Source organism: Lepidochelys kempii, chromosome 7 (genome assembly GCF_965140265.1).
Source record: "Lepidochelys kempii isolate rLepKem1 chromosome 7, rLepKem1.hap2, whole genome shotgun sequence".
Taxonomy (NCBI): domain Eukaryota; kingdom Metazoa; phylum Chordata; order Testudines; family Cheloniidae; genus Lepidochelys; species Lepidochelys kempii.
The window spans coordinates 58148988-58167067 of NC_133262.1; the positions used below are offsets into that span (position 1 = coordinate 58148988).

General features: G+C 46.8%; 2 protein-coding genes across 6 annotated transcripts in view; one reads left to right on the plus strand and one right to left on the minus strand.

Moving 5' to 3' along the window:
* LOC140914652 (elongin-B-like) overlaps positions 1–18080 on the minus strand; it is a 65011-nt gene that overhangs the window by 31415 nt on the left and 15516 nt on the right. The window contains exons 1-7 of one of the 5 annotated variants that reach the window (XM_073353030.1): positions 8719–9069; positions 8166–8380; positions 5332–5469; positions 4071–4153; positions 3258–3356; positions 2753–3161; positions 1575–2164 (exon numbers count right to left, since the gene is read on the minus strand). In XM_073353030.1, coding sequence (XP_073209131.1) covers positions 1899–2164; positions 2753–3161; positions 3258–3335 — 753 coding nt within the window. In that variant the 5' untranslated portion in view covers positions 3336–3356; positions 4071–4153; positions 5332–5469; positions 8166–8380; positions 8719–9069 and the 3' untranslated portion in view covers positions 1575–1898. Of the gene's footprint in view, positions 1–1574; positions 2165–2752; positions 3357–4070; positions 4154–5331; positions 5470–8165; positions 8381–8718; positions 9070–18080 lie in introns of those variants that run through there. The other 4 variants (XM_073353026.1, XM_073353028.1, XM_073353031.1 and 1 more) reach the window with 4 other exon arrangements.
* On the plus strand, positions 7665–9911 carry LOC140914650 (neuropeptide Y receptor type 4-2-like). Its single transcript, XM_073353022.1, has one exon. It carries the CDS (start codon positions 7665–7667, stop codon positions 8787–8789), a length of 1125 nt encoding a protein of 374 aa, XP_073209123.1. The 3' UTR covers positions 8790–9911.

Sequence of the window (18080 nt, forward strand, 5' to 3'; positions counted from 1 at the left end):
TGATTTTAGCTCCCTGAAGCCAACCCTGTAAGCCGTGTCGTCAGTCGCCCCTCCCTCTGTCAGAGCAATGGCAGACAATCGTTCCGCGCCTTTTTTCTGTGCGGACACCATACCAAGCCAAGCATGGAGGCCACTCAGCTCACTTTGGCAATTAGGAGCACATTAAACACCGCACGCATTATCCAGCAGTATATGCAGCACCAGAACCTGGCAAAGCGATACCGGGCGAGGAGGCGACGTCAGCGCAGTCACGTGAGTGATCAGGACATGGACACAGATTTCTCTGAAAGCATGGGCCCTGCCAATGCATGCATCATGGTGCTAATGGGGCAGGTTCATGCTGTGGAATGCCAATTCTGGGCTTGGGAAACAAGCACAGGCTGGTGGGACCACACAGTGTTGCAGGTCTGGGACGATTCCCAGTGGCTGCGAAACTTTCACATGCGTAAGGGCACTTTCATGGAACTTTGTGACTTGCTTTCCCCTGCCCTGAGGCGCATGAATACCAAGATGAGAGCAGCCCTCACAGTTGAGAAGCGAGTGGCGATAGCCCTGTGGAAGCTTGCAACGCCAGACAGCTACCTGTCAGTTGGAAATCAATTTGGAGTGGGCAAATCTACTGTTGGGGCTGCTGTGATGCAAGTAGCCCACACAATCAAAGATCTGCTGATATCAAGGGTAGTGACCCTGGGAAATGTGCAGGTCATAGTGGATGGCTTTGCTGCAATGGGATTCCCTAACTGTGGTGGGGCCATAGACGGAACCCATAGCCCTATCTTGGCACCGGAGCACCAAGCCGCCGACTACATAAACTGCAAGGGGTACTTTTCAATAGTGCTGCAAGCTCTGGTGGATCACAAGGGACGTTTCACCAACATCAGCATGGGATGGCCGGGAAAGGTACATGACGCTCGCATCTTCAGGAACTCTGGTCTGTTTCAAAAGCTGCAGGAAGGGACTTTATTCCCAGACCAGAAAATAACTGTTGGGGATGTTGAAATGCCTCTATGTATCCTTGGGGACCCAGCCTACCCCTTAATGCCATGGCTCATGAAGCCGTACACAGGCAGCCTGGACAGTAGTCAGGAGCTGTTCAACTACAGGCTGAGCAAGTGCAGAATGGTGGTAGAATGTGCATTTGGACGTTTAAAGGCGCACTGGCGCAGTTTACTGACTCGCTCAGACCTCAGCGAAACCAATATTCCCACTGTTATTACTGCTTGCTGTGTGCTCCACAATATCTGTGAGAGTAAAGGGGAGACGTTTATGGCGGGGTGGGAGGTTGAGGCAAATCGCCTGGCTGCTGGTTACGCGCAGCCAGACACCAGGGTGGTTAGAAGAGCATAGGAGGGCGTGGTACGCATCAGAGAAGCTTTGAAAACCAGTTTCATGACTGGCCAGGCTACGCTGTGAAAGTTCTGTTTGCTTCTCTTTGATGAAACCCCCCGCCCCTTGGTTCACTCTACTTCCCTGTAAGCTAACCACCTTCCCCTCCTCCCTTCGATCACCGCTTGCAGAGGCAATAAAGTCATTGTTGCTTCACATTCATGCATTCTTTATTCATTCATCACACAAATAGGGGGATGACTACCAAGGTAGCCCAGGAGGGGTGGTGGAGGAGGGAAGGAAAATGCCACACAGCACTTTAAAAGGTTACAACTTTAAAATTTATTGAATGCCAGCCTTCCTTTTTTTTGGGCAATCCTCTGTGGTGGAGTGGCTGGTTGGCTGGTGCCCCCCCCCCCCACCGTGTTCTTGGGCGTCTGGGTGTGGAGGCTATGGACTTGGGGAGGAGGGCGGTTGGTTACACAGGGGCTGTAGTGGCAGTCTGTGCTCCAGCTGCCTTTGCTGCAGCTCAACCATACACTGGAGCATACTGGTTTGGTCCTCCAGCAGCCTCAGCATTGAATCCTGCCTCCTCTCATCACGCTGCCGCCACATTTGAGCTTCAGCCCTGTCTTCAGCCCGCCACTCTCCTCCCGGTCATTTTGTGCTTTCCTGCACTCTGACATTATTTGCCTCCACGCATTCGTCTGTGCTCTGTCAGTGTGGGAGGACAGCATGAGCTCGAAGAACATTTCATCTCGAGTGCGTTTTTTTTTCTTTCTAAGCTTCACTAGCCTCTGGGAAGGAGAAGATCCTGTGATCATTGAAACACATGCAGCTGGTGGAGAAAAAAAAAGGGACAGCGGTATTTAAAAAGACACATTTTATAAAACAGTGGCTACACTCTTTCAGGGTAAACCTTGCTGTTAACATTACATACATAGCACATGTGCTTTCATTACAAGGTCGCATTTTGCCTCCCCCCACCGCGTGGCTACCCCCTCAACCCTCCCCCCTCCCTGTGGCTAACAGCGGGGAACATTTCTGTTCAGCCACAGGCAAACAGCCCAGCAGGAATGGGCTCCTCTGAGTGTCCCCTGAAGAAAAGCACTCTATTTCAACCAGGTGACTATGAATTATATCTCACTCTCCTGAGAATAACACAGAGAGATAAAGAACGGATGTTGTTTGAACGCCAGCAAACATACACTGCAATGCTTTGTTGTACAATGATTCCCGAGTATGTGTTACTGGCCTGGAGTGGTAAAGTGTCCTACCATGAAGGACTCAATAAGGCTGCCCTCCCCAGAAACCTTTTGCAAAGGCTTTGGGAGTACATCCAGGAGAGCTGCGAATGCCAGGGCAAATTAATCCTTTCACATGCTTGCTTTTAAACCATGTATAGTATTTTAAAAGGTACACTCACCGGAGGTCCCTTCTCCGCCTGCTGGGTCCAGGAGGCAGCCTTGGGTGGGTTCGGGGAGTACTGGCTCCAGGTCCAGGGTGAGAAACAGTTCCTGGCTGTCAGGAAAACCGGTTTCTCTGCTTGCTTGCTGTGAGCTATCTACAACCTCATCATCATCATCATCTTCTTCGTCCCCAAAACCTGCTTCCATATTGCCTCCATCTCCATTGAAGGAGTCAAACAACACGGCTGGGGTAGTGGTGGCTGAACCCCCTAAAATGGCATGCAGCTCATCATAGAAGCGGCATGTTTGGGGGTCTGACCTGGAGCAGCCGTTCGCCTCTCTGGTTTTCTGGTAGGCTTGCCTCAGTTCCTTCAGTTTCACACAGCACTGGTTCGGGTCCCTGTTATGGCCTCTGTCATTCATGCCCTGGGAGATTTTGACAAAAGTTTTGGCATTTCGAAAACTGGAACGGAGTTCTGATAGCACAGATTCCTCTCCCCATACAGCGATCAGATCCCGTACCTCCCGTTCGGTCCATGCTGGAGCTCTTTTGCGATTCTGGAACTCCATCATGGTCACCTCTGCTGATGAGCTCTGCATTGTCACCTGCAGCTTGCCACGCTGGCCAAACAGGAAATGAGATTCAAAAGTTCGCGGTTCTTTTCCTGTCTACCTGGCCAGTGCATCTGAGTTGAGAGTGCTGTCCAGAGCGGTCACAATGGAGCACTCTGGGATAGCTCCCGGAGGCCAATACCGTCGAATTGTGTCCACAGTACCCCAAATTCGAGCCGGCAAGGCCGATTTAAGCGCTAATCCACTTGCCAGGGGTGAAGTAAGGAAATCGATTTTAAGAGCCCTTTAAGTCGAAATAAAGGGCTTCATCGTGTGGACGGGTGCAGGTTTACATCGATTTAATGCTGCTAAATTCGACCTAAAGTCCTAGTGTAGACCAGGGCTAAGGTGCCACAAGTACTCCTGTTCTTTTTGTGAATACAGACTAACATGGCTGCTACTCTGAAAACAGCAGCAAAGCTGCAGCAGCTCAGTCAGCAGCATGGGCTAGCCCTGGGTATGTATCTGAGGAAGTAACCCAGAGGTGTTTACACATGCTCCAATCACAAAGCTAACTAGGCTACCTCTACATGTGCTGCTATCATACTTCCCAATTGCTTTGCAAACATACTCTTAGTGATAGTCCTGGGTCTCCACTTTTTACAAGGGGAAGGCCTGTGTCCCAGCTATCCTAAGACTGGGGCCTTAGCTCCAACAACCCTATTTCTCACCATGCCTCTTTCAGCAGGTCCAGATGAACCTGGACCCCCACTGGAGACTTACCCTTTTGGGAGCTATGCAACCAGCAGATGGCTGCAGGAACACAGGACAGTCTTCTCAAAAAACAGATGTCATCTATTAGTCACCTGGAATACAGTATTGAGGGTCATTAGATTAGAACAATAATGCAAGGCCTACAGACCCCTGTGCATGCTGGCAGCACGACCTGCCTGTCTTGCTCAGACATCCACGATTTCATCCCTGCCCTGGTATGGCAGGATCTTCCGTTCTATGGTCTCAAGTCCTAGCCATGCTGTTTTCACATATCCTGCCCCCCCATGGCCAATAGTTGTGAAAAATCAGTGGTCTGATGGTTGGCCTCCATTGTATGTACAAGGGAGCTGCATTCACAGGCTGTTTGCAGTGTTGTTGTAGTTGTTGTAATATCCTGCTACTCCCAGGATATTAGAGACAATGTGGGTGAGGTCATATCTTTAATTGGACCAGCTTCTGTTGGTGAAAGAAAAGCTTTTGAGCTACACAGAGCTCTTCTTCAGGTCGTGACTCGCACCCAATCACTACCTTCCTTTCTCCACCATCCCAGAAAGGAAATTAACCCCTTTACACCCAGGTGGTAACAATACAAAAGCGAATGGGGGAAAACTAAGACATATGTATTCTTCCTAGAAATAATATGGACATTTTCCACATTCTCTACTCACTCAAAAACTGAATTATCCAAACACCTAATCTGTCAAGGAAAAGAAAGGTAGAAAGAAAGAGAGAAGGAAAAGGAGGGTGGGTGGGGGGGAATCTAGATCAAAGGTTAACATCGCTTTTAAGCCAAATCAGAGTCAAGAACACCAACTCTTACACGTGTGATTGAATATCGCAATTAGACACTCCTACATGTTTGTCTTATAGAACATTCCACTTTCTTGCTGCTTTAATTTTCTCCGATCAAGCGGAGAAAAGAGATTGAAGCTCCTTTTACTTTATTTTTGATTGAAACTTTTCTTTTGGGTTCTTGAGGGCAGCAACTTCTGACCCAACTGATACAATGAATAAAGATGAAAAAAAAAATAGCCCTCCTCCACACCGCACTGGGCACCTGTGCACATGCTGTTCCTCAGCAATAAATGCTACTCAGACAACGAGATAAGCTTGCCATACCATTTTATTTACATGGTAATATTCCAACGATTGCTTTTCTGCAGCCGTAAAAAGTTTATCTCAAACTCACAAGCCTGTTTGGGTAGCAGTTATTGCAGAGTAAAGATTTATGCAATCAGGAAATAATGGCTTTCGGTGAGTATATATTTACCTTGCATGTTGCGAGCCTCAATACTCCACGTAGCAGCCTGCTTATTCAGGTGAGCTCCCTGCAGGGGTGATGTCTGCTCCTTCCCTGCTTGGATGCATCAGAGGATTTGGACTCCAGCACAGGACCATGGCACTGGCTCTGTGGAGGATAGGGGTAAATGCCTGCAACAATGGAATGCACAGTCCTGTGCAAAGCCGGAGTAAAAGGGACTTGCTCTGGGGGGAGGGCTGTGGGTGGAGTATCAGCAGAGTTGGGCTACGGACACTGCTGGAGCCCATGTCTGGGATTTCCATTGACTCTTAATGGGCGTTGTGTGCCCAGCTCCCCTTTGACAATAGGTTGCAATAGTAGTCAAGGACCACTGTGCCCTGTCTATCCAGTTATTACAATGCTGGGCCACCCTTGACTAGGGACTTCCCATTGTGCCAAAATATGCGGTGGTTTCACAATGGGAACTAATATAAACCTAGAGCTGGGTGGGAAATTCCAAGATCTCGACAATCGTTGTCATTCCAAATCAGGATAAAAAGTCAAAATATCATTTTTTTTCACATAATGGAAGGTCAGTTCAACATTGAACTGTGTCTGCCTGAGTAGGTGCATTGCATCATGGGAGTTGTAGTTTGAGTTGCATATACCCCCATTTTTCTTCTACAGGCAGGGCTCCCCAGCTGGAATATATTTCCCATGATGCACCCTGATAGGAGCATCCACCATTGGGGGGGAGGGGACACTGCTGTGCGTCATGGGATATGTAGTGCAGCCATGGAGCCTAGCCCATAGAGGAGTGTGGGGGCATAATGTACCTGAATTTAAACTCCCAGGAGGCACTGCAACAGCTCAAGCAGAAAAAGGTTAATGTAGAATTGACCCAAAATGAAATGTTTGTATTTGGTTGGACAAAGGAAAGCTTCAATTTGAGCTGGCCCATCCTGAAACAAAATATTTCATTTCTGGTGTTTCCTAATGGAACATTGAAAAATTCTGGCAAAATTGAAATTTTCTCACAGAAATTTGCAAAGGAGAGAATGAAATCAGCTATGCAGCTCTTGTTACTACTGACAAGAGTCCAATTAGCTACGCAACTCACTGAAAAATATACCTTTATTGGCTTCTTTCTATTACTTCTCTAAATAACAATGGGAATGACAAGAAAAATCTAATGTATATTATTCCTTCAAATGAACTAATCTGATGGGAACTCCAGCTGTGCCAAAAATTAATTCCACCTTTGAATAAAGGATTTAGGGTCTGAATTTCAGAAGTGCCAAGCAGCCAAACTGCTGGAGTCAATAGGAACAGTGCATACTCAGCACCTCTGAAAATCAGGTCTTTATTGTCTAAATTTATTTGAAAATAAAGTATTGGTTGGATTAATAATAAAAAAATCCCTTCAGCATCCCATTAGTTCATTAATCCCCCGTCTCTTTCCTTCTGACTTCGCTCATGGTCAATTTTCCTTTGCAGCATCCAAAACTGACTAACAACCTTTTACCAGACTGTGTGAAAAAAATATTCATAATTTCATTCGGATTTTGTGACATGGCAATTTCAGTCTTTGTGAAACTCTCACAAAATTGATGATTTGATACTAGACCCTGCACAAATGAAGGGCCATTTCCACAGTTGGAATAAATCACATAGTCCTTTTGACTTTGGTGGAGCAAGGCCAGTTTACACCAGGTGAGGATTTGGGTGTGAATATTTGTAAGGTGCTGCTGTCCAGTTCAAACTGGAGATAGGGGGTGTTAAGAATGCAATAGTGTGTTCCATTCACGGACAATTCATGCCACATGTTTTTTTGACTCCGCTTGATAGAGTTTGCCAAAGCCAACTAATTCAGCCTGGTTTGGCATCAGAACTTTGCAACTCCAATGAGTTTCATGTGGTTTTCACCCCAAACCATCATTTGACCCTGGCTTACTTGAAGTGAAACTCTGCAGTGCTACTGACTTTCATGAAATTATTTTGGTTTAACCTCCCTACTGGCCCATTCAGTCACAACACTGCTGACTCCAGTGGAATTAAACCTGCTTACTCGAGTAGTGCCTTTGGTCCCATTTCACTGTCCAGCAAACTACTCCAGTTTATGGTCTAATGCAGTGAACCAAAGGAAGATGGAAAAGTGTTCATGGGGGAAGAAAATGCTCATCACCCCCAGAAAATTCTGTTTCTTTAATTTTGCTAGAAGAGATGAACTAATCTCTCTCTTTTCTTTGCAGGCATTTCCAGAGTCTCTACATAACGGAACAGAAGAACTTACGGTAGGGCCCTGAAGACCCAGATCCTACTTGTTTCCCTGCATATTTCTGGGCTCTCTTTTTGATTCCAGCATGAGCAAGACTGAAGATCTTAACATGGTCCCTCCCTTTCCATTCAATAAGAATTGGAGTTTAGAGCGAGGCTTCCTCACACATATCCCAGGTCACTGCAGAAACACAACTGACCTTACTGTCTTTTTAGTCGCCTCATATAGCTTAGAAACCATCCTAGGCATCCTCGGAAACATTTGCCTGATTAGTGTCATAGTCAGGCAGAAGGAGAAGGCCAACGTCACCAGCATATTCATTACCAACTTGATAGTCTCTGACTTGTTCATGAGCATCGTCTGCCTGCCTTTCACCATCATCTACACCCTGATGGACTACTGGATATTTGGTGAGGTCATGTGCAAAATGACTTCCTTCATCCAGTGCATTTCTGTGAGTGTGTCAATTTTCTCCCTTGTCCTCATTGGTCTGGAAAGACACCAGCTCATCATAAACCCAACTGGCTGGAGGCCAAGCATCCCCCAAGCCTATCTAGGGATTGTAGTCATTTGGACATTAGCTTGCCTTATGTCTCTGCCCTTTCTGACGACCTCCGTCTTGACATATGACTTGTACAAGCAGTTCTCCTATATTACGGATTCTTCTGTCGACAAGGCCATATGTATGGACTCATGGCCTTCTGACCAACACCGACTCATCTACACCACTGCCTTGCTGCTGTTCCAGTACTGCATCCCTCTCTCCTTTATCCTGATTTGCTACCTGCGTATCTATTTACGCTTGCAGAAGAGAAAGGACATGTTTGAGAAGAGTGCATACAGTGGCCGGGTGGTTCAGCTGAGGAGGATAAACATTTTGTTAGTATCCATGGTGGTTGCCTTTGCTGTTTGCTGGTTACCATTGCACGTTTTCAATAGCATTGAGGACTGGGATTACAAAGCCATTTCCCCTTGCCACCACAACCTTATTTTCTCATTGTGCCATCTAGTAGCAATGGCTTCCACCTGTGTCAACCCTGTTATCTATGGGTTCCTAAACAATAACTTCAAAAAAGAAGTGAAGTCGCTGATACTGAGCTGCCAGCATAATTCATCAATGGAAGAATATGAACATTTACCTTTATCATCCATGCAGACTGAAGTCTCCAAAGGCTCCGTGAGGTTGAGCTGTAGACATAATTCCATCTAGTCACCAGGGAACATCTTCTGAAGTCTCCACTGAAGAGACTTCAGGGAGGTTATTACACATGGATGATAAAAGCAATTGATGGCACCATAGTCTGACTCCAACATGTGCACCATAGCCAGCTGCTGTCCAATTTTTGGAAGAACAGTCATTGACCTCAAGGAAAGATAATCAGTATAGATAAGTGAGGAAGATCAAAGGAGATACCGAATTGCATGTATTGGTGAGGTGGCGCAGCTCTGAAAACAGACTTCATGCAAACAGGACATGTGCACAAGAAGTTGCTTTGTTTCTAACTACTTAATAGACATCTATGGTTGCACACAGACAGCAGGGTCATCAGCTAAGCTGCAGACCCTTATCACTGAGGGTAGAACCTGGGAATTCCAACTCAAACACTTGAGTTAGTGGAAATTCTCCTCTGTCAGTATTAGTAGGAAACATACATACGATAGGCTGACCATTAAGTTTACAAACAGAATTATAAGACAGGATTGCCTGCAATAGCAGGGGACTGGACTCGGTGACCAGGAGGTTCCTTCCAGCCCTAGGTCCTCTCTGCCTACATTCCTCTAGGAATGTGGGTATATATAATGTGTACATTACTGACCCCCTCTCACCCACTATTAGGAAACACTCATCTTCTCAGCTGATGAGGTTCACAGTAGTTCACATCCAGCAGATCTGTAACATATCTGTAACTACTTACATACAGACATTGGTGGCAGTTAAACCTGCCCATGCAGCATGGTGATTCAGCCATGAACCTGTCACTTCAAAAACCCCACAGGCTTCTACCACTTGAGCTTCAAGGAAATCTCTAAAAAAGGAAAAGGAGGACTTGTGGCACCTTAGAGACTACCAAATTTATTTGAGCATAAGCTTTCGTGAGCTACAGCTCACAAATCTCTGTTCACGCTAGGGCTTCTCGTGTACCCTCTTTTGGCCAGCTTCTTGATGACAGTATTCCAGAAAACTACACCACATGGTACACTGAACTAGCACAAACCAGAACCATTGCTCAGTAACAAGGTGCATCGAGAACTAGCACCATCTATGGATGATAGACAGCAGTTGGAGGTGTTACGCTATTTGTTGCCTCTGTTACCCTTCATGGAGACTATGCAGATCACTTCCCTTTTCAGATGATGCAAAACCAAACAATCCCAGATTTACATGGGAACTTGGTCAGATTGACTTGACTGTCATTCTTCTGGCTGTAGATCCTACGTCTCCATGCTACTAAAGGTACAGTCACAGATGCTGGTACTTTAAGATGTTTGGATCATTGGTGTCTTTGACAGATCTCAGATGGGGGATTGAGGTGACACTAAGCCAATGTCACATCCGTTCTTTGCTTAGCATCTCACTCTGCTCACAGGCTCTTTCATGTGGAAGGACCAAATGGCTGGGGAGAAAGGCTTCTGATGTAGAAATGCCAGCTGTAATGAACAGTGACACTTCCAGTGGAGTGAAGCACATTTTGAAAACAGGCGCCAAGGCTTCAGGTTTACCCCAGAAGAGAAAGGACCTTGGAAGGAGTGATGCCAAAACTGTGAAAAGTCTATGGAAGACCAATGAAAATACATGAAGGGGATTGAGTCACACACATTAAATCCAAGCCACATGTAAATCAAGTGTGTTGTCAATTGTGTCATGGAAGCGAGCTTTGTGCTTTCTCACTTCAGTGATATTTTTTACCCTTTGTCTGGGCAACTTACCTGCAAACCATAAGAAACATAATACTCATTTTTCTTTAGAAAAAAACAGTACATCATACTTCTGGAGTCTGAGTTCCTCTCTTTATCAAGACATTGCTCTGCAGCTACTGCTGGGAAACCAAGATGGAAGTCAATATTAGGCACTGTTGAAAGTGAAGGCAAATCAGAAAGGACACCAACACTTTCATATAAAGTATACTAGGACAGTTTTAAAGACCTAAATGGGGTCATGTTTTGTCATGACTTGACATTCTGTGCAATCTCATCCAAGTCAGTGGGCTTGCACATGGTAGAAGGTATTCAATGCATAGATACTAGAAATACAATAGCTATGTAGTTACCTCGCTAGACAAAGTGGTAGGTCAGAGCAGAATTTGACCCGTGCATATTCTCCCTCAGACCCCAGCATATGGGGCAGATTTTGTGACTGCAGTGTAGCTTTAGCCATGTCAGTCCGGGGTATTAGAGAGACAAGGTGGGTGAGGTCATATCATGTGTCGGACCAACTTCTGTTGGTGACAGAGACAAGTTCTGTAGCCACACAGAGCTCTTCACCATGTCAGATTTTGTGAAGACAGGAGCTAAACCATCTCATGCTACAAAGTAGCAAGTTCCATTAATATCCAGTGGGCTAGATCCTCAGGTGATGTAAATGGGAGCAGCCCTACTGAGTTAAATGGAGGCAAGTTACATCATCTGAGAATCTCACTCATTGATGTAAGTGGAAGTTGAAGATGCTCATCAGCTTACGGACTTAGACCCCAAGTTCTTGACCATGCCAGAACTGTCTAGTGGCAGCTATCCTTTTGATTCCCTTCAGAAATCTGCATCCTGCAGTCAGCTGATCTATGCATGATTTCATTTTGTATCTTTACCTATTGATCTGACACGCATTTCTGCTCCTTCCCAATGAGCTTTCTGCGGTCTTCTTTAGATATTAGTTGCCATGACGATGAGGAGAATTTGTTTCTCTTGATTAGTGTGTAGAAGATGCCACTTCTGGGCTAGAGTTAGACTCCACTAGAAGACTTTGTACCCTTACAGACCAAGTGGGCTGTAGGCCACATCCCTAGATCAATATTGGTACAGTAACTGAAACCAGAATGGTCCTACCAATCAGTGCTGAGAAGCACAAAATATATTCATTCCGACTGACCTCCTTGACTTACAGGAACTTTGTATAAACTGTGTTTTATTCAAGGGCTTTGAGTAGAGCACAGGTCTCACACTGGGCTTCTTCCCAGAGATGAGTTTCTCCCAATTAGCCTTGAGTAATTCTGCTTGTTTCCTGCACTTGTTAGAATTCTAATATTTAATTAACAGCTGCATGTCGAGCTCTGATCACACATCAGCACAGAAGATATCTGATCTGTAGCCCTTTGTAAATAGGTGATCCTGTACTCACCAGTCTGTTAAAGGGAACAACACAATTAGTCATGGAAGTTTTGCTTCTAAGCAGAGTGCATGCACATAAGGCTTATGTTTGTCACTGATTAGCATGAAAAGCTCCAAGAACATAATGCTAAATGAAGCCTATTTGACAGAGAATTTATTATATGGCTGTAACTGTGATACATCAGCGCAACTATTTGCATTGTACAGCATCATCAAGTTCAAGCTGCATTCTTGATGGGTGGAGTTAGCTGTTGGGTCTGATTCTTCTTTGCCCTGCACTTTGTGCAGTCATTTACAGCTGTGAGTGCAAAAGGCTAACAGATCAGAGGGGGTAGCATAAGCCATGCTAACACACTGCGGTTTTGTCCCACTCTGGTGGCTAGATGAAGCATAGAGGTCTATGAGTCTGCTCTGAGCTAATGGACTTGGACCCAGATCCTTAAAGGCATTTAGGCTCCTAGTTTCCTTGGTCCTTTAGCTCAACCAGTAGCAGTGAATGCTTTTTGCTGCAGAGGTCCTGGATTCAGTCCCTAAAACCACCCTCTGACTTGGGGTGTCATTACAGCAGTGTTTTAGCTGACTCTGCACAGGTGTAAATGACTAACGAGGTTCAGGGTAATGGAGCATTGGGCCCTATTATGTTTGCTGTGTATAGTAGTGATGCTTTGGGAAATTATTACCAGCTTTACTACTGTGAGAATGGGGAGGACGTGCGTACATGCCTTACTAAGTAACCATGAGCTCTTATTATTGTCATCTTTGTCCATCCTGTCCATTTGCCCCACTTTGTCTCTTTATGTCCCCGCTTGTTGTGGCACAATGAATATAAATTGTAAGCTCATCAGGGCAAGGATATCATCTTTATTTGTGTCTGAGCAATGCCTGGCACAATGTGGGGACCTCAAAATAACAAATAAAATAATAATATTGGCTAAATCACTTGCTCTGTGTGTGCCTCAGTTTGTCCATCTGTAAAATGGGGATAATACTACTTACTTCATTAGTGACTAACAACTGCTTTGAGATCCTTGTATTAATTAAGGGGAAATGTTACATATGGAAAGTGCCATTCATGTGCAGAGTATTCTGACTGATTAATTATAGCTAACTGCCAACAGTGTGCTTGACGCTGTATGAGACACCTCAGAAGGATGGTCCCTGCATCGTCTCTGCAGCTTAGTGTCCCACTGCTAATACTGCTGGAAAAGTGGCAGTAGCAGCTATTTAAAAGGTTTGCACACAGCGGCACTGAGACAGATCACAGGCTGCTGGCTTCATCAAGGCCTTCATAGAAAATCAGTGAGGGGAGAAGCTAAGTAAATTCAGGGGAAGAAAATCCCCAAAAGTCAGGGTGCTGGAACCAGTGGGTGTGCCGGGGGGGGGGACTCACCAGGGCGCCCCGTCCATCCAAGAGGCAAATGCTATTGGCTGCTGTTGTGGTTGTCCAGCAGTGTGCAGCTTTCGTGGCCCAGGTCATCTCTCAAGTTCAGTCCCCTGTCCAGGGTAACAGGAGTCCAGTCAAAAGATCATCTAAACAAACGGTTCTTCTGCTCCTGTTGGCCTCCTCTTCAGCCTGCCATCTGGGCTCAGCTCTCAGACCCTTCTGGGCTACCTTTAGGTCCTTCCCTGCCCTGCTACAGAGCACCAACTCCCTGGCTGCTTTCCCTGGTGTCCCTCTTGCAGTCCATCACTCGCTGAATTTCCCTGCTCTTCACCCTACTTGTGGGCCTCGCTTGTTCTTCTTTGCTTCTTTAGCGGAGCACTGCCCCCAGACTTTCTCACTGGATGCTCTTTATCTTCCCAGGTTTTCACTGCCTGCCCTCCCAGGGGACTCCCAACAGACCCTACCTTTGGGCCTCCCGCAGGAGCCCAGCCTGCTCCCTGTTAGTTTTTCTCCTTTAACTGAGTGCTTGCAACCCTTTTTATGAGGCCCAGATGTTCATCAGATTATGACCTGACCCCCATAGTCCCTCCCCCTCAGGCTGGGAGGCAGCTAATTATGGCACAGTGGGGCTTGCCCCATTTTCCCTTCAGGGGGCTGGTCACCCTGTGGCAGGGAGGAATAGGCAAAGGTAGCTGTATGCCACTTTTCTGACTTCTTGGAACCTGCAGCAGCTCAGGCTCTGTTCAGTCCCCAATGCAACTTAGAGCAGCCTCAGGGTTGCTATGTTGTGCCTAGCTGCTTATGGCTGTTGGGGTCATTCTAGCAGCAAAGAATTGCCACATCTTGAGAACTCACCCCTATTCTGCCACACCAGCCAAACAGGGCAATCCTACGGGAGCCTGTGAAGCTGGCAGCACAAAGAGGCTTAAAATCTGTCGTAGTATGGTCATCTGAACCTCTTCGGGCCTCTCATGATGCGTCTGTGCTACTGCTTCTGGCTCTGGCTGGATCCTGGGAGCACAGAAACAGCCATGGCCCAAACTTTATTGAACGTTTTGGTTCTGGTTGTGCCTGAAGGACCGGTGACGTTTTAGCCTGGTCTGTTTATCCCAACTAGGTCACCCATCCCCATTTGAAATACAACAAGGTGCTTCTAAAAGAACGCAGAGCCCATCTGTCGATGGTTCATGCTTCTTACAATGACACTGAGGAAGCCAGTGGCAGAGTTGTCCTGCTATGGCTAGACCCTTGCAAACTGCTGGGTAGCCTCTTGCCTTGAGGCACTGTGATGTCACTGTAGGCTGGTGGGAGTGATGTCAGAATAGGATCCAATCAGCATCTGCAGCGTAATGCCATCCCCAGCAGCACTATGTTCCAGAGTTCGCAATTTCAAGAGGAACAAAGCACGGTCCTCACTGCAGGTAGGTAACTGGCAGAGATGGAAAATGAGGGGCTGTCTGATGGCTTTTAATGCCATGAGCCACACTTGGGGGTGGAGGAGCAGTGGGTTCTACACCAATAGCACATACCTGAATTCAGGGCAAACGCAGCTGTTGGGCATGGTAGGTGAGCACAGACCAAAGTAGAGGTTGTTATGATGCTGGTGTGCTCACCCATGCCACTCTCATGACCAGTGTGGACATGTCCGCCCTATCCCTTCCCCTGAGGCAACCTCCTGCTGGTGTGACTCCCTCTGTCTCTCATCCTGTCTTTCCTCCTTTTGTGCATCCATGCAGGACCAGACAAAATTTGACTTTACATATTTACCATGGACTCTTGGGCCCCCACGTTGTATTAGGAGGGACTTGAATGTACAGTTACTGATCATAGGATGTGGTTGTCCCTTTTACCTGGAGCCCCATATTTCTCTGCTAGCTCCATTTTATGGCATGGAGGAGTCAAGAATTGCCATGAGTCAGCAGCGCGTCTGGGGCCAGCTGCCAAGAAAAGCAGAACACTGCTGCACTGCTCCTTGGTCGAGGTGGAAGCCCAGGTTCCATAAGGAAGGAGAGTCCCTTAGGAATGTGTTTAGACCCAGTAGCCCTGTGGCCACCATTTGCTGTTCACATTCCTAAAGGCGTCAAACAAGGCAGCTGGGTCTAAAGCGACTGTGCAAGAGCAAAGCTACTGCCCGTCTGCACTTGCTTTAGTTTGGCCTTTCATAGAATCATAGAATATCAGGGTTGGAAGGGACCTCAGGAGGTCATCTAGTCCAACCCTCTGCTCAAAAGCAGGACCCATCCCCAATTAAATCATCCCAGCCAGGGCTTTGTCAAGCCTGACCTTAAAAACTTCTAAGGAAGGAGATTCCACCACCTCCCTAGGTAACGCATTCCAGTGTTTCACCACCCTCCTAGTGAAAAAGTTTTTCCTAATATCCAACCTAAACCTCCCCCACTGCAACTTGAGACCATTACTCCTTGTCCTGTCCTCTTCCACCACTGAGAATAGTCTAGAATCATCCTCTCTGGAACCACCTCTCAGGTAGTTGAAAGCAGCTATCAAATCCCCGCTCATTCTTCTCTTCCGCAGACTAAACAATCCCAGTTCCCTCAGCCTCTCCTCATAACTCATGTGTTCCAGTCCCCTAATCGTTTTTGTTGCCCTTCGCTGGACTCTTTCCAATTTATCCACATCCTTCTTGTAGTGTGGGGCCCAAAACTGGACACAGTACTCCAGACGAGACCTCAACAATGTCGAATAGAGGAGGACGATCACGTCCCTCGATCTGCTCACTATGCCCCTACTTATACATCCCAAAATGCCATTGGCCTTCTTGGCAACAAGGGCACACTGCTGACTCATATCCAGCTTCTCGTCCACTGTCACCCCTAAGTCCTTTTCCGCAGAACTGCTGCCTAGCCATTCGGTCCCTAGTCTGTAGCTGTGCATTGGGTTCTTCCGTCCTAAGTGCAGGACCCTGCACTTATCCTTATTGAACCTCATCAGATTTCTTTTGGCCCAATCCTCCAATTTGTCTAGGTCCCTCTGTATCCTATCCCTGCCCTCCAGCGTGTCTACCACTCCTCCCAGTTTAGTATCATCCGCAAATTTGCTGAGAGTGCAATCCACACCATCCTCCAGATCATTTATGAAGATATTGAACAAAACCGGCCCCAGGACCAACCCCTGGGGCACTCCACTTGACACCAGCCGCCAACTAGACATGGAGCCATTGATCACTACCCGTTGAGCCCAACAATCTAGCCAACTTTCTACCCACCTTATAGTGCATTCATCCAGCCCATACTTCTTTAACTTGCTGACAAGAATACTGTGGGAGACCGTGTCAAAAGCTTTGCTAAAGTCAAGATACAATACATCCACTGCTTTCCCTTCATCCACAGAACCAGTAATCTCATCATAGAAGGCGATTAGATTAGTCAGGCATGACCTTCCCTTGGTGAATCCATGCTGACTGTTCCTGATCACTTTCCTCTCATGTAAGTGCTTCAGGATTGATTCCTTGAGGACCTGCTCCATGATTTTTCCAGGGAGTGAAGTGAGGCTGACTGGCCTGTGGTTCCCAGGATCCTCCTTCTTCCCTTTTTTAAAGATTGGCACTACATTAGCCTTTTTCCAGTCATTCGGGACTTCCCCCGTTCGCCATGAGTTTTCAAAGATAAAGGCCAATGGCTCTGCAATCACGGCCGCCAGTTCCTTTAGCACTCTCGGATGCAACTCATCTGGCCCCATGGACTTGTGCACGTCCAGCTTTTCTAAATAGTCCCTAACCACCTCTTTCTCCACAGAGGGCTGGCCATCTATTCCCCATGTTGTGATGCCCAGCGCAGCAGTCTGGGAGCTAACCTTGTTCGTGAAGACAGAGGCAAAAAAAGCATTGAGTACATTAGCTTTTTCCACATCCTCTGTCACTAGGTTGCCTCCCTCATTCATTAAGGGGCCCACACTTTCCTTGGCTTTCTTCTTGTTGCCAACATACCTGAAGAAACCCTTCTTGTTACTCTTAACATCTCTTGCTAGCTGCAGCTCCAGGTGCGATTTGGCCCTCCTAATTTCATTCCTACATGCCCGAGCAATATTTTTATACTCTTCCCTGGTCATATGTCCAACCTTCCACTTCTTGTAAGCTTCTTTTTTATGCTTAAGATCCGCTAGGATTTCACCGTTAAGCCAAGCTGGTTGCCTGCCATATTTACTATTCTTTCGACACATCGGGATGGTTTGTCCCTGTAACCTCAACAGGGATTCCTTGAAATACAGCCAGCTCTCCTGGAGTCCTTTCCCCTTCATGTTAGTCCCCCAGGGGATCCTACCCATCCGTTCCCTGAGGGAGTCGAAGTCTGCTTTCCTGAAGTCCAGGGTCCGTATTCTGCTGCTTACCTTTCTTCCCTGTGTCAGGATCCTGAACTCAACCAACTCATGGTCACTGCCTCCCAGATTCCCATCCACTTTTGCTTCCCCTACTAATTCTTCCCGGTTTGTGAGCAGCAGGTCAAGAAAAGCTCCCCCCCTAGTTGGCTCCTCTAGCACTTGCAGCAGGAAATTGTCCCCTATGCTTTCCAAAAACTTCCTGGATTGTCTATGCACCGCTGTATTGCTCTCCCAGCAGATATCAGGAAAATTAAAGTCGCCCATGAGAACCAGGGCATGTGATCTAGTAGCTTCCGCGAGCTGCCGGAAGAAAGCCTCATCCACCTCATCCCCCTGGTCCGGTGGTCTATAGCAGACTCCCACCACTACATCACTCCTGTTGCTCACACTTCTAAACTTAATCCAGAGACACTCAGGTTTTTCTGCAGTTTCGTACCGGTGCTCTGAGCAGTCATACTG

Coding starts and splice junctions, on each gene's coding strand:
- LOC140914650 (XM_073353022.1), top strand. CDS start 7,665: ATGAGCAAGACTGAAGATCTTAACATGGTCCCTCCCTTTCCATTCAAT.